We start from the raw sequence: 14,262 nt of genomic DNA on the forward strand, positions 1-14,262 counted from the left end.
GTCTACTGCTTTTTGCCTATTAGTAGTGGGGTTTTTTTTACATTTATTTCATATTAGCACAAAACACTTTGCAGTGTAGCATTTAGCTTGAAAGACTGCTGCTGAGAATGACTTTGTATTATTGCTCCAAGACTGAAATTGCTCAGGGACCTTCATACATTCCCCAGCCTTACGCGCACAAACACACACATTGATGCACTGTTGCTTTGTGTATTAACTGTCATGCTTTCCTCGATGCTGTTTTCCTTGCTCTGCATTTTCCTGCCTTTGCTCAGGGGGGCAACACTTGCCACTGATTTTCAATTTGTTTTAACACAGTGCATGATTACCCCATGCTGCTGGCTAGCATAAGTGACAGGCAGCTGAGTGTGTGTGTATGTTTGTGTATCTACTGTGTACGCACATTTTTACATGCAAACTCTGCAAGAACTGTATGCATTTGCATTTGCGCACTAGCGTTTCCTATTATCAGTGTGTGACACAGACTGATGTCATTGTTATTGTCCAGTTTCACCTTGTGCAAAAATGAAGGAAAAGTTCAGAGACAAAGATAACTGCTCGAGTTGACAAAGCTGCTTTCCACGGGGCTCTAATCCATGGGGACAAACATGTGCATGCACACCCACACACACACACACACACACACACACCCACACCTAAAAACACACACGCACATACACACACTTTGCTGTAATCCTCTGTCATCTTCTGAGCTTCCATTTTCTAGGATGACACTTCAGAGCCAGTGTAACAACACATTGTCTGTGTGCCCCTGCAAACTTCTCTGAGGGACTTTAACTCCCATGAGCCATTTGGTCTCTATGTCTCGCCACATGGACAATACTCAAAGCCTCTAATCTCACACATTTTTGGCAGCCTAATACACTTCATCCTGATGTGACACAGTGAAGCGTGTCTGCATGTGCGGGTATGTGCGCACGCCACTGATGAGCACAGTTTGTCTGAGCTCTCGGCTCAGCAGAGAGGCTTCAGAGGACATCAGAGTGGAAAAGCAAAGAAAACACTTCTCGGAGCTGTGACTGAAAGACTAACTGATTGGCTAACAGCTCAATCAGTAAACCTACATTAAGTGCTAGCTGCCGACAGCTTGCCTGCCTCTTGTTGTTTGCTTTGCTCAAAGTATTTGCAACAACCCATGTAAGTCAATTCTTTTAAATATTATATAGGAAAAAGTCTTGGGATAGACCTCTGAATTATTAAGTTATGAATCAATCAGACATCCCTGAATTTCAATCAATCCATCAAAACATTTTGGACAAGGATTCCAACGTTGCGGGAACAGGTTTAAGGAAAACCAGGAAAACTCTATTCCTGTTTCCAGTACACAAACTGCGGTCCCTAAATGCATGTTTGGATGCGTTTGGTGTGGACCGCTGACCCCAGTCCCATTAAACAACTTTCACCAGTGACCTCTGACCTCACAAAAGGCAGCAAACCATAAAGAAAGTTGAGAATGAAAGAAAGAAAATGACAGTCTTGGTCTATATAGTAAAGAAATCATCTTAAATGTGCAGTTATGAATGTGCATTATCTTTGTACTTATTTGCATCAGAGTCTTTGTTGTGATTTAGTGTGAGTAAGGCCTTCTCGCCTTCTGTATGAACAGTCAAATATTGTCAGACACACTCCAACATCTTGGAGAAAGTCTTCTCAGAAAAACTGACAATGTACAGTTGCAAAGTGGGATCTACTTCATATAGTACTTACATTTTTGCTCCCTGTAAGTGTAATGGACATGTGTTCCAATGCTTTTGCCCCCATGTATAGTTACTCCAAAATAAATAAAACAAAATGACAATTTCACATTTAAAGGGGAGGTCAACCCCCAAAAATTATTTAAAAGAATATGTTCTATGTAGTCCCACTAGTCAAAACATGGTATTCTAATATTGCGTTTGTGGAATATATTTTTTTGTCCATCTCAGGGGGTGGCCATTTTGCCAGCTGCTGTCAACTGAAAATGACATCACAGTTGCTCAGGGCTCAGGTAACGACCAATCATGGCCCAGCTTCAGAAAACAGGTGAGCCGTGATTGGTCGTTACCTGAGCCTTGAGCAATGGTGATGTCATTTTCAGTCAACAGAAGTGACAAAATGGCAGCCCCCTGAGATGGCTAAAAATGGGTGAATTTTACTGCCTAATTCATATTCCACAAATACAATATTAATCAGAATGCCATGTTTAGACTAGTGAAGGTGCATAGAACATATGGAGCAGGGAGGTGGCCATTTTGCCACTTGCTATTGACAGAAAATGACATCATTGTTGCTCAAGGCTCAGGTCATTTATTAGATTTCTGCATCTTTGTTGTGATTGAATGGATCAGGGCTTTGATTGATCATGTGACTGTAGTAAATGCAAGTAGTGATTAAGTCAGTATTGAGTACAACTTTGTTTTTTTAATGGCAACTTGACACACAGTTGAGTTAGTGTAACCGGCAGGAAATTGGCCTGACAGGGTGTCAGTGGCATCCCTTGCCTGGTGGTGAGCTATTGATTGACCATGGCAGGACCAATTACATTCAGAGGCAGATAGAGACATGGCCCTCCACAAGGATGGGCCAATTCCAGAGCAAAAATAATCAAACACGAAAAGTAATATTTAATAGCATATTAAGACACATATTAAGAAATTAAAACTGGTGGGTTTTTTTTCATTTTATTTTAAATGCATGTCAGACATTTTCAGTACTTGTGTAACAGATTTCATTAATAATCTTTGCGGTTGTCAATCTCTTGTACTATTTCTTATCATGTTTTTAATCGTAACAATTCATAATGAATGTCATTTCACTTTTCCTTCTTGCACTCAATATTTTTCATCTCATCTCTAGTAACCACATGTTTGTTCGACATGGGAGTTTAAAAAACCTTTTCAGATTTTCATTATAGCACAAATGTTAAAATATTAAGATTATCAGCATCTAGGTGTATATTATCTTCCCTGATACATAGATTAAGCTTCATTTTATTTTATGTCTGTTTGCATTGTAGGGTGTATGACTACCAGCGTGTCCCAGCATCCCTGTCTCCCCTGCCTTCAATGGGACCGAGTCTGCCCAAACGATCGCGCTCTTCTTCCTACTCCTCTAAGCACAGACGCAGTCGAGACAGAACCCACTACAAAAGCTCCAGAGCCCACTCCACTAGTTCCACCACAGTCAAGTGTGAGTAGCATTGATGTATCTCAGATTGCATTAGACACCATGCTGAGAACAAGAAGACTTCTCTTTATTTCGGACAGATGTAAAGCCATGTGCTCTTGACAGCTCAGGCTTTGTAGTTTTTGTTACCATCATTCCTTTGCCTATGGCTCGCCCGTTGACATTGGAGCGGAGATGCAAAATTGCTGCCTGGAAAGATGTTTTTCTGTCCCCAACAGCAGTCACACTGGTCCCACACGGATGCTTCGGAAAGTGATCACACTTTACCCACACAGATTTCAGTTGACCATAAAGCTTCTCAAACTGGTGCTGCACTGCACTCGGGGACAGAAAAACTTCTAGGAAGGTGGCACTTTTTGAAAGCTGCTGCAGTGTCAATTGGCGAGCCATGGGCAAGTGAATGCAATACTTACGAAAACTGCAAAGCCTAAACTGTCAGATGCTGATGGTCTCAAATCTCTGCAAATAATACTTGAAACAAAATACAAAAAAAATCATGTGTAAAGTGACTTTTGGGACCCACGGCATGTTATTTGTGGGAGAAAAAAATGCAGTCCAGTACACATTTACATAATTGCCTAATATACATTTACATTTTTGCCTCATACAGTCACTCCAAAAGAAAAATTGTAGCTTTCCGATAAAAACCAGAGTTTTTCTGTTATTTTCATTTTTATTTATTCATGTCTTGAAACAAGGGAATCACTTGATTTTGAGAACCACTTCAAAATTTGTAGACCCATGCATTAAGCAACTGCATGTTTGCAGAATGATTTAAGTGATACCTAAATCTGAGCTTTAGAGCCCTAAACAGAGTCTGCCAATGCCTCCTTAGCATATCATAGCATCTAGAAATATAAGCATACAACACCAAAAGTCTTAGGATTATCTGCTTTTTAAAATATGTCTTAGAACCAGTCATAATCAATTAATCTGTAAAGAATGAAGTGTGTCAGTGGTTCAACTGTTTTTGTAGATGTGGTTCACATCTTGGTCCTTCCTCTGTCCCTGCAGTGGACATGGAGGAGTTGCAGGTGATTAAAAAGGAGCTGACTCTGATAAAGACACAGATCGATGGGCTGCTTGACAGTCTTGACAGGATGGACACACACACGAGTGACCATAAAGGTGAGGCTGTCATTTGTAAAGACCGCAGTGGCAAAAAGGTGCAGGGAGGTCAAACGATACATCATCTATTTTCACGTCCCGAACATTTTAGGCAGACTACAGTGAAATGCAAGATTTGGGATTTCTGCTCAATTTGTTCCACGAGTCAAACGCGTGATCAAAATCATTCAGGAGCCGTTGCTTCTGAGTGATTGGGAGTCGGGGTTGGTGTTTTACCTGACAAACCCATTATTTTTCCACCAGTCAGGAATTTTGAAATGTTGAACAAGGTCGATATCAACTGCAGTGGGGAGATGGGGACTCATGGCAGTTTAATAACATGCTGAACAAACAGTGTGGTTGGAAGCACTGTGACACACGATGCCTTAAAATTGAACAATATAAAATTGGAACAACACACTATACTGAACACGAGAGCTGTTGCTGCCCTCGTGTGGACATCTGAACACATTATAGAGCCAGGTTAGGAATCATGAGATAAATTAATGTCTCTGAAGAAATTGAGTCATTTAAGTCATGTAAAAAGCAACCATCCATCCATTATTTTCCGAACCGCTCATACACACGAGGGTTGAGGGTGTGTTGGAGCCTATCCCAGCTGTCTTCGGCCAGTAGGTGGGGTACAACCTGAACTAGTTGCCAAAACTAAAAAAGAAATAATGTAGGCAACTAAACTCTTCTTGTTTGTTGAATTTGTCATGGGTTTTTTCTTGTTTTACGAAAATGCTCACAAAGGAATTGGGCGATTACATTATTAGGCGTAAATGGTCTTTTCTTGTTTGTTGAATTAGTTTTTGTTTTCCTTGTTTTCCAAAAACATTTTTAAAAAAAGGATTGGGCCATTACGCTATTAGACTAAAGATTTATATTAGCATCTGTGCTAATCTTCAGACAATTTTCAGAAAAAATGCTACCCTCAGACTTGCATCTTATTAAATTTATTAATAATAATGCTATAAACTATTTGTGAATCATTAAAAAACATGTATTAGTGACACAGACGTTTACAGCAATTAGTGTGGGCTCATTGGCAAGTTCAAACAATCTATTTTGTTACATTTCTGATTTTGCCATCACTATAAAATGCTACCATTGATAACAAAGGCATTTATATTTACGCCTTTTCACTGTTCTTATACATTGAATTACAGCAATATATAAAGCCACTATATACCACTACAAACATTCATGCCATGTTATGTTGGTCAGGCAATGTTTATTTCAAGATGTTAGACAAGAAAAGAGTTTGTATTTAGCATCAGAGGTGGGCATTCCGTCCGACCGATGGACCAGTCCGTCTGTCCGTCAGTGAGGCTATGTGGAATGTCACATGTATGTGAGTGTAAAGCTGTTTTTAATAGCAAACTGACACATTATGATGTACATTGTGCACTCCATTTATCATTTTAATCAAATTGGTTCAGATAATGGATGGATGGATGGATGGATTTTTCATCTGTTGGACCTTTGTTTTATTTCCGGATTGACGATTGACGGACCTTGGAAGTTTACTGACGAAAGCGCGGTTAAAATGTCATGACGAAGAGACCGATAGACGATTACAGTTTGGTTTGGCTTGAAAAAGTAAGGGATTGATGGATGATGGACGGGTACCCAGACTGCAGACGAATGACTAATGACGGACCGGCAAACTTTAGTAAAATGCCCACCTCTGTTTAGCATGTATGTACACTCGCTGATTTGGCTATTCACTTGACATGAACCTTTAACTGTGTCAAAGTTATTTGAAAGTAGCCTACACCTTATATCTTTTGGGTGGCGCCTGGAAACAACAACGATACGTGTATCTACAATCTGTCACTCTGCTCATTTCTTGATGTAACAACATACAAATATTCCACACCATGATACAAGCAAACTCAATACCTGATTCAGACTATTGCTTCTTTTTCATCCATAGTTCCATGTTTGAATGTTTTCACTGTTCATTCGCAGGCTCCCCTTTGAGGGAGGATAGTCCAGCTTGCTCGCTGTACGCAAGCAGTCCAGAGCACTCCCTTTCTTCCCTCTCCCCACCCAGCTCCCACCATCAAATCCACAGGGAGACCTCAGAACTGAGAGGGCTCAATGAAAACCACCATATGGTAAATGAAAACAACTCAGATGAGACATAATAATGATAATGTCCTTATGTTTTTGTTTGGTGATAGCATTCCATATCCTCACAGGCCAAATTAATTTGTAAAGTACAAAACAAATTTATTTACTCAATCTGGTTTAGCGGCTGTATTTTGGGTCCATACTTAACTATATTGAGTTATACTGTGTTCCTAATATTTAGATGACTGGAGACCTGTCACAGATTGTGTTACAGTGTGAATTGAACTCACACTCAGTGTGAATGAGAATGTTTGTCTGTCTCTACAATACTGTACATGTGCCATCATTTAGCGACCAATCCACGTTTTGCCTGAAATCCAGCTCACCACAAGCCTAAACAGGATAAACAGTATAGAAGATGGATGAAGGGATCGATGGACACTTGTTAGGTTATTTATATTATGCTTTAGAGGGAATTAAGGAAACGTTATGAATGCGCAATCAGAAAGACCACTGTTTAATCTATTTTCAATTGAATCTGAGTCATTCTAAGCCTGCGGTGTCATTAAGCTTCTCTTTGTTTTATGTGGCAGATGAACAATCACAGCTCAGACCCCGAAGAGGAAATATGAGGCTTGAAGACAACAAAGTGCAGAATACAAGAATGGAGTGACAAATGTTGTGGAAGAGAACAGCAAACGAAACGATCAAGCCAACACAGTATCTTTATTCCACTGGAAGTGCACATATCAAACAACACTGTAAATTTGACTTGTTGCTGCCGCTCTAGCTGCATTTTAGTGAAAAAAGCAACAAGAACACAAATGAAAATATACTCATACATGCAAAGGAGAAGATGTTTTAGGATGGACTGAGCAGGAAGGAGTTAAATCTTATTATTTCTAGAGTACCGGTAGTTGTGAAAGACACCTGGAGGCAGAATCCTGCGTCCGTATGCATTCCTATTGTTCTGTTCCACTGTATTTGCATGAACACAAAGGCTGCAGCAATAATCCAAATAAAGAATTGCAGTGTTAATCCAAATGAGGAATTGGAATCCCCTGGTGAGAACATCAAAATAATCTGGTACTAATTTCTGTTTATCGCAATCACTTAAGCCTCCTTTTGAATGGAGTTCAGAATGTCAGGCAAGATCATACATGACAATTTACGTGTTGCGAAAAGGACAAGAATGTTTCTGCTGCCTCATGGGTTTTACTTGAGCAAGGACAGAAAAAAATGATTTAAAAGGGTCCTCAATTTAGACTTCAGTCCATTTAACGGAATGAGGTATACTGAATAAGCACATGCTGTTAAAACAATGTGCACACCTCACAAATGGTTATACTTAGTATTTTCAGAATACAGTATGAATGTACTGTTTACGTGGAAACAAATTCTCTGTCAATCTACTCACATGCCATACATTGAAGGTTTCAGACCTCACAGTGCAAGTAATTCATAGAGATTAGTCAGTCACATGGCATTTACTCAACAAAGAGGGCAATTCTGTTATCCTGTATGTATAAGTATGCCATTTTGGAGTCATTTTAGTACTTTTAAAGAATTAGGAAAACGCTACAACTCTCTTCCACCATGACTTTGGCACAGAGTTGTGTCAAAGTGTTGTGACCTAGGTCAGTGTGTAATATTGTGCATTATTGTAAACTTAACTGTAAGTGTTCAACTGTCTGATTTCACTTTTGCTTTATTTTGTACAAAAATACCTGGATACAAAAACAACTATGTTATTATAAATTATATGGTGTTACATGTTTTTGTCGCCATTCTTCAGATGAGCCAAGTGGAAAATATTCATTGTCACTAGTAAAGGTATTTTCATATTGACTAAACAGGTCATGGGAGTGTGTTTTTATTCCACCAATGAGGTACAAGTGATGGCATGAAGTACAGTGGTGCCTTGAGATGTGAGTTTAATTTGTTTTGTTGCCATGCTTGCAACTCAAAACACTCCTAATACAATCATCTTTTCCCATTGAAATGAATGCAAATGCTATAAATCTGTTCCCCCCTACCCCCCAAAAAACAAAATTGTTGCAATGTATTTTTTAAATGAGAAAACTAGCATTCCATTATATTATACTCTATGAAAACATATGTTGATGGCATAATTAAATAAAATTACAGATCACATCAAATCAAATTTTATTTATACAGCACTTTTCACACATAAGGTGCAACTCAAAGTGCTGTACATTAAAAACGTCAAAATACAACATAAAAAGAGAACCCACTCCCGCCTTCCTTCCCTCCCTCGCATTATACACAAAGACAGACATCCACAAGCACACCTGCACACACACACACACACACACACATAACCTTAAAAAGATGCATGGCAAGGCACAGAAACCATATGAGGAAAGAGTACCCAAGGGGAGCTCGTCCACGCTGAGAGGAATGACAGCCCATGACCACGGGTAGCATCACCACCACAGAAACCCCAGGGCCACATCAACCGGGGCAGACCCTAAACATATAGCGCAGGGAGGCCAGCCACACCTCCCAGTGCGGAGGTCCCCCCTTGAGTACATAATTAAACTGTTTTTGTCACACTTTCTCCTTCAATGCACATTATGGTGCTCATGCTGGTATGCACACCTTGGCCATGTTGGGGAAAGACAGACATATTGTACTCGAGCTTCCCAGTATGGCAGACATTAGTCTTTCTTTGAAGAGGATAAATAATATATGCCTGTGACCAAGTATTGTTATCATTATTGTTATTCATGTTATTATGTTTCTACATGTGTTGCTTCACAGTCTGGGTTCAGATATCCGCTTCTAAAAGGGCAACAGGTTGACACTGCCACAAACATGCAAATTGATAGCTCTTGTGCTAGAATAAAGGGAACATTTCCTTACCTTTAATCCTGCGGTTGACTTAACACCGGATGGTGCTATTCTGAAGCACTGTACCCCTTCTTTGCATCTTACTGTGGATCAATAACAGAAACAAAGACTGACTGAGACCAAGATTGAAAGGAGCTTTCATTCAGTAAAGCATGATTTTAGATTAAATTTTGAGCAAAAATAGTGTAGCCAATATGCATTAAACTACCTAGAGAACAGAACACACGAGAACTCATGTCAACCATTGCAGTGCCATCCAGCAGGAATGTGGTTAATAATCACCACTGTTGACGCTGTTAATTGGGTTTTGGTTGTCAAAATCTTTTCTCTTAACCACATACAGTATTCTGTAAATGCACTACACATATACTGTAATACTGTAAACCTAAAATGACACCATTGTGCTCATCTTCACGTGGTTCAGCCCCAGACCTGCCCACTTTCACAAATTCCAACAAAGTACAAAGTGCTGCAAGCAAATATGAGGAGGAGCTTAGTTCTTGTACAACCAGTTTGCTGCTGACGAAAGACAACCTGGGATTGTATTCGTCAGTGCACATGAGTGCAAACAGGCTACATCAACTCAAGAGCCATATTTTGCCTGAAAATAAGGTAAGCATATTGTGTGCTCGAAAAAAAAGGTAATTTTTAACACTCTGCAAAGGGATTATTTCCTTGAGAATGTATCCTATGCAGCATTAAAAGTCTGGAACTATCCGTCTGTTTGTCTATCCATCTGTATCTATCTATCTATCTATCTATCTATCTATCTATCTATCTATCTATCTATCTATGTATCTATCTATCTATCTATCTATCTATCTATCTATCTATCTATCTATCTATCTATCTATCTATCTATCTATCTATCTATCTATCTATCTATCTATCTATCTATCTATCTATCTATCTATCCATCCATCTATCTAATAAGATGATTGTTTAGTAGATCAGAGCAATGGCAAGTCCTCTGACCACACACGTGCTGAACACTGCCAAGGGTGTCCCCGGGGCCAATATATCCCTCAGCCTACATCGACTGGATCCCTCAACTGAGACCTGGCTGTTGATTAACGCTGGGTAAAATATCCATTCATCCATTTTCTTGTCCTCACTAGGGTTGCAGGTGAGCGGGGGCCTGTCCAGCTTGGGAGAAACATCCGGCACTAGTCACCAGCTGGTGTTAACACATTGTTTAAGTCTGTAACTGTCATAGAAAATGGAGTTGTGCAAAAAAACAAACAAAAATAAAACAACAACAACGTTGTTAGGGCTATTAGGGTTTTAATATAGAGTTTAGGTTTCAGAGTAGGGTTTCAAACTCAGGTTAGTGTTTCAAACTAGGTTTAAGACTGTGGTTTTGGCTTCAAATCATGGTTTTAAACTAGAGTTAGGGTTTCAAACTTGGGTTAGGGTTTTAAACCAGGGTTGTGCAGAGGGTGGGGCCAAGAGGGCGAGCATACACCTTAGGAGGGGCATCCACAGCACCGCCTCACCCGGCCGCAGACCAAAATTGTTCGGCCAGTCGCACCAGGCATTCATTATACTTTGCATGGCACTGTACTGAAGTCAGATTTTGATGTTGCCGAGAAATACTGTAAATCTAATGAATAAAGAAAAGGGCATAAACCTCAAATTGATACTGTATATTTTTAAATCTAGGTTATCAGTAATGGCGTTAGCGCAGAAAATGCATCAGCTCTGTGCACATGCAGGATGTACACCAGAAGTAAAATACAGTAACCCTAAAATGCATACATCTACTTGTGAGTCATGGTTGTCTAGAAAGGAATTGAAATTCATTTGATTTGTACTTGTGGAAATGTTTCTCTGTACATGTCTGTAGTAAAGTTTAAATCATAATCTCCTCAAATAAAATCCTACATTATTTTGGAACTTTTGTCCAAACAGGCAGACAAATGCTGATGGCCGTTTCCCTGGGCTCATCACAAAACGGGAGTTTCTGTGTGGTGTATACAAATTGCGATTTGAAACTGCTCAGTACTGGGAAAGTATGGGGGAGACCTCCTTTTACCCATATGCTGAGGTGAGACTTGCTTCCAATGAATGTGCGTTGAATAAGTAACTAATCTCTTTTCTTTGTTTTCAATGTTCTGACACTTACTGAGGAGGCCTAAACACCTTCATTTCTTGTAGTTTTTCCACATTTCTGCTGCAGTTAATTCATATTCAATGTTAATGACTATCATACAAAACATACCCGTTTAATACATTTTCTGAACTTTGTGTTTTGTTTCAGATAGTCTTCACTATAAACGAGCCTGACCAAAAGTACCACATACCTCTGCTCTTGAGTCAGTTCTCGTATAGTACGTACAGAGGGAGCTAGAGGCCAAGTGTGTGGTGAACTTCTGCGATTGGCATGCATCTTTCTTGGAAGCATTCATCCCATTATCTGTTTGACTGACTTAGCTTATGTAGCCATTCCAATTAAAACACAAATGTGCTAAAACGTACTTGTATTCTTTCTAAGAACATCCCATTATGGGATGTTGATGCAGCTTTGGACTGGTGTTGAATTGTCTTGACCCTCCATTCAAGAACGCCTGTGTTGCTCTGAATGTTGTAGAAATGTTCCTGAAAAAGAGAATTAGAAACTCTGGTTATACTACTTGGAAAATGTTTAATTATATTATTCAACAGAAGAATTTTCAGTCATGATCAATAATTGCACTACTTCTAGTAGGTAAACTTACATATGCCATTGTATGAGTAAACACATTTTCAGCACCTAAATATAATGAAACATTAAAAAACAAAAATTGGAGGATGTGGCGATGCAGCGTTTTACCAGATGCTTGGAGTTGGCAAAACGTTCCACGGGATATTTTGCATGTATCAAAACATACAACTTTTATTTGTGCTCCCATTTTCGTTTTCCAAGATCAAATATAATTGCTTGATAACATTTACGCAACTTGATAGTTGGTAAATACTTAATCACTGTTTTTATTTAACAATGTACATAATTACCACCAGTGCTTCAGCAATTTTTTCTTACATTTGTGTTACTGTGTAACAGACGTTAATGGCAGCTCTTAACTGTTAGCCTGTTTAAAGGCAAACAGGCATACATTTAAATAAACACCCTATGAAGAAAATAGGTTGTTACTTACCTCTACTGCTGCTACTACAACTACTTCGTTAACTAGCAGTTAGGTAACAAGGCTAATTTTACCATTGCTTTCTAGCTTGCTAGCTATACACATGAACAAATTTGCTGTTCATTCCTGGCAAAACAAGGCATTGTTGTAAAATATACTGTACTTCATATTCTTCTCATTGTACATACTTCAGTTCACATAATCAATTATTAATTATGATTAGTAAGTATGAACTAAGTTTCACTTACTGTGTGAAAATGGCGCTGAATGGTCTCTCTCAAAGTGGAGAAATGCAGATGCGAAGGCGGTGCTTCATCGATTACATCTATGCAGAGTTAAAGGAAGGCTTCATTAATTTCACGTGTGGCTTGATCGGTAGTAATTTAACAGTTCAGCTTGGAAAAATGCAAAAGAGTAAGACACTTCTACTGATATATTTCACTTTTCTGGCAACATTTTCAACACACGGGTACGTCCATGTTGGGTCCAGTGAGATGTAACGTGCAAACTCACTGCTGGACAACAGACAAGCATTGGACAACGAGGAGAGAAAAACAATATCATAATGCATTGCAAAAATTTGCAAGGGGTCAACCAGAAACAGCAAACAAGGTGAACATTGGTCTGTTATTCCACAATTTTTACAAAAAGCGTACTGCAAGCCCCCGGTGTGGACAAGGACAAGAAGACAGGCGTGCGTGTGCAGCGAACATTTCAGCAAAGAGGAGTCATTTATAGTTTGAGAGGGGACACGCCACGCAGGTGACATAAAAAAACTGGACAATATGGCTTGATTCTTTCCGGATTAATGCTATAGAGGCGTAGTGGTGTTTGTATATCATTGTGCAGTCTAATCCAACGTTGACACCTATCTGGTGACACGAGAAGGTTAAAAAAAAAAAACTTTGGGGGGCCCTATTTTGATGCCAAACACAAGCCTAGTGCAAAGTGAAGTCTGACTGTGCACATCAGTGGAGTTTTTTCCTTTAGGTATTTTCGTAGACGGCCACAGTTAAAATTGGGCGTTTGCACCATTTGGGGAATGAACACAGTTAACTTGGGGATTCCGAGCCAATCGAAGCGGCTCCCTTTATTCCATTTAAATTCAGCACAGGCGGTCTACATGCCTTAAGCACAGATTCAATGGAGTCCATACAGCCAGGAGATCGGCATGTGCAAAGTATGTTTACAAGGAACTGTACGAAACATCTCCACTTGTGCATAATGTAAAATTGGCCGCTGCGAAGTGGTCACGTGGAGACCACCTTCCATCCCCTGTTGTGCATTGTGAAACATTATTAAATTTCAGCGATGTTATATAATCTAAATCCTGAATTTCACATTACCGTTATGGACAATTCCGAGTTTACGTCAAAATGACGTCACAAATCAAGAAGTCTGTGAAAACAAACAATCCGCAAGCATTTAACTTTGGGTCAGTGTCATTTGATTTGTGAGGACTATTTTGATTTCAAAATGTGATGAAATGTCATTTGACTACTATAAGAATCTGCCTGCAGCGGCAAAAGTGTGATTTTTTATCACACTCGAGAACGAGTCTTACCACTTAAAAAGTGCTCACCACAAAGTACTGCTGTCTTGGTTAGCTTCCATTCCGAACCAACCAGTGCCACTCTCTTGACTCCTTTTACCCACTTTCTCTGACATTCACGGTCCAGCCAGTAATATGGAATGATAATTTGTTTTCCATCATGTTGTCTTTGGGATATGACATCCAACCGCACAACAACTTCAAGGCATGATTTTCTGCTAGCTTTATATGCTAATAGTCGCATGCAGGCAAAAGCAATACGATACAGTGGGTTGTTTTCACCGACTAAGGCGCGTTGCATCGTGGGAATTACTAGAAATGCCCGGATAATATATT

General features: G+C 39.5%; 2 protein-coding genes and 1 long non-coding RNA gene across 4 annotated transcripts in view; 2 read left to right on the forward strand and 1 right to left on the reverse strand.

The window, feature by feature from the left end:
• Positions 1–8,235, forward strand: part of LOC147149900 (heterogeneous nuclear ribonucleoproteins C1/C2-like) — a 42,826-nt gene extending 34,591 nt beyond the window's left edge. Inside the window, exons 4-7 of the mRNA XM_086024900.1 lie at positions 3,017–3,189; positions 4,201–4,314; positions 6,271–6,419; positions 6,969–8,235. Coding sequence (XP_085881026.1) covers positions 3,017–3,189; positions 4,201–4,314; positions 6,271–6,419; positions 6,969–7,007 — 475 coding nt within the window. The 3' untranslated portion in view covers positions 7,008–8,235. The remainder of the gene's footprint in view (positions 1–3,016; positions 3,190–4,200; positions 4,315–6,270; positions 6,420–6,968) is intronic.
• LOC147149901 (uncharacterized) lies at positions 6,976–14,215 on the reverse strand. The gene is made up of 4 exons (XR_015086043.1): positions 13,957–14,215; positions 12,623–12,699; positions 11,728–11,847; positions 6,976–9,332 (listed from the first exon to the last, which is right to left on the reverse strand). It is a non-coding gene; the product is annotated as an uncharacterized LOC147149901 (long non-coding RNA).
• On the forward strand, positions 9,778–11,722 carry uraha (urate (5-hydroxyiso-) hydrolase a). Of its 2 annotated transcripts, none has more exons than XM_086024904.1 (4): positions 9,778–9,861; positions 10,199–10,329; positions 11,161–11,296; positions 11,510–11,722. In XM_086024904.1, exons 1-4 carry the CDS (start codon positions 9,808–9,810, stop codon positions 11,597–11,599), a joined length of 411 nt encoding a protein of 136 aa, XP_085881030.1. In that variant the 5' UTR covers positions 9,778–9,807; the 3' UTR covers positions 11,600–11,722. The 2 variants fall into 2 exon arrangements, with proteins under 2 accessions (XP_085881030.1, XP_085881031.1); XM_086024905.1 differs by having other exon boundaries at positions 9,814–9,861; positions 10,196–10,329.
• Positions 14,216–14,262: the final 47 nt, after the last annotated feature.

Source organism: Filicampus tigris, chromosome 3 (assembly GCF_054856515.1).
Source record: "Filicampus tigris isolate MCC_2025a chromosome 3, RoL_Ftig_1.0, whole genome shotgun sequence".
In the NCBI taxonomy this organism is placed as follows: Eukaryota; Metazoa; Chordata; class Actinopteri; order Syngnathiformes; family Syngnathidae; genus Filicampus; species Filicampus tigris.

Excerpts from the sequence above, each read along its gene's own strand:
- uraha (XM_086024904.1), top strand. The coding sequence starts at position 9,808 with ATGAGTGCAAACAGGCTACATCAACTCAAGAGCCATATTTTGCCTGAA. Across the intron at positions 10,330-11,160 it reads TGGCTGTTGATTAACGCTGG|GCAGACAAATGCTGATGGCC; the intron begins GTAAAATATCCA and ends TTGTCCAAACAG. Across the intron at positions 11,297-11,509 it reads CCTTTTACCCATATGCTGAG|ATAGTCTTCACTATAAACGA; the intron begins GTGAGACTTGCT and ends GTTTTGTTTCAG.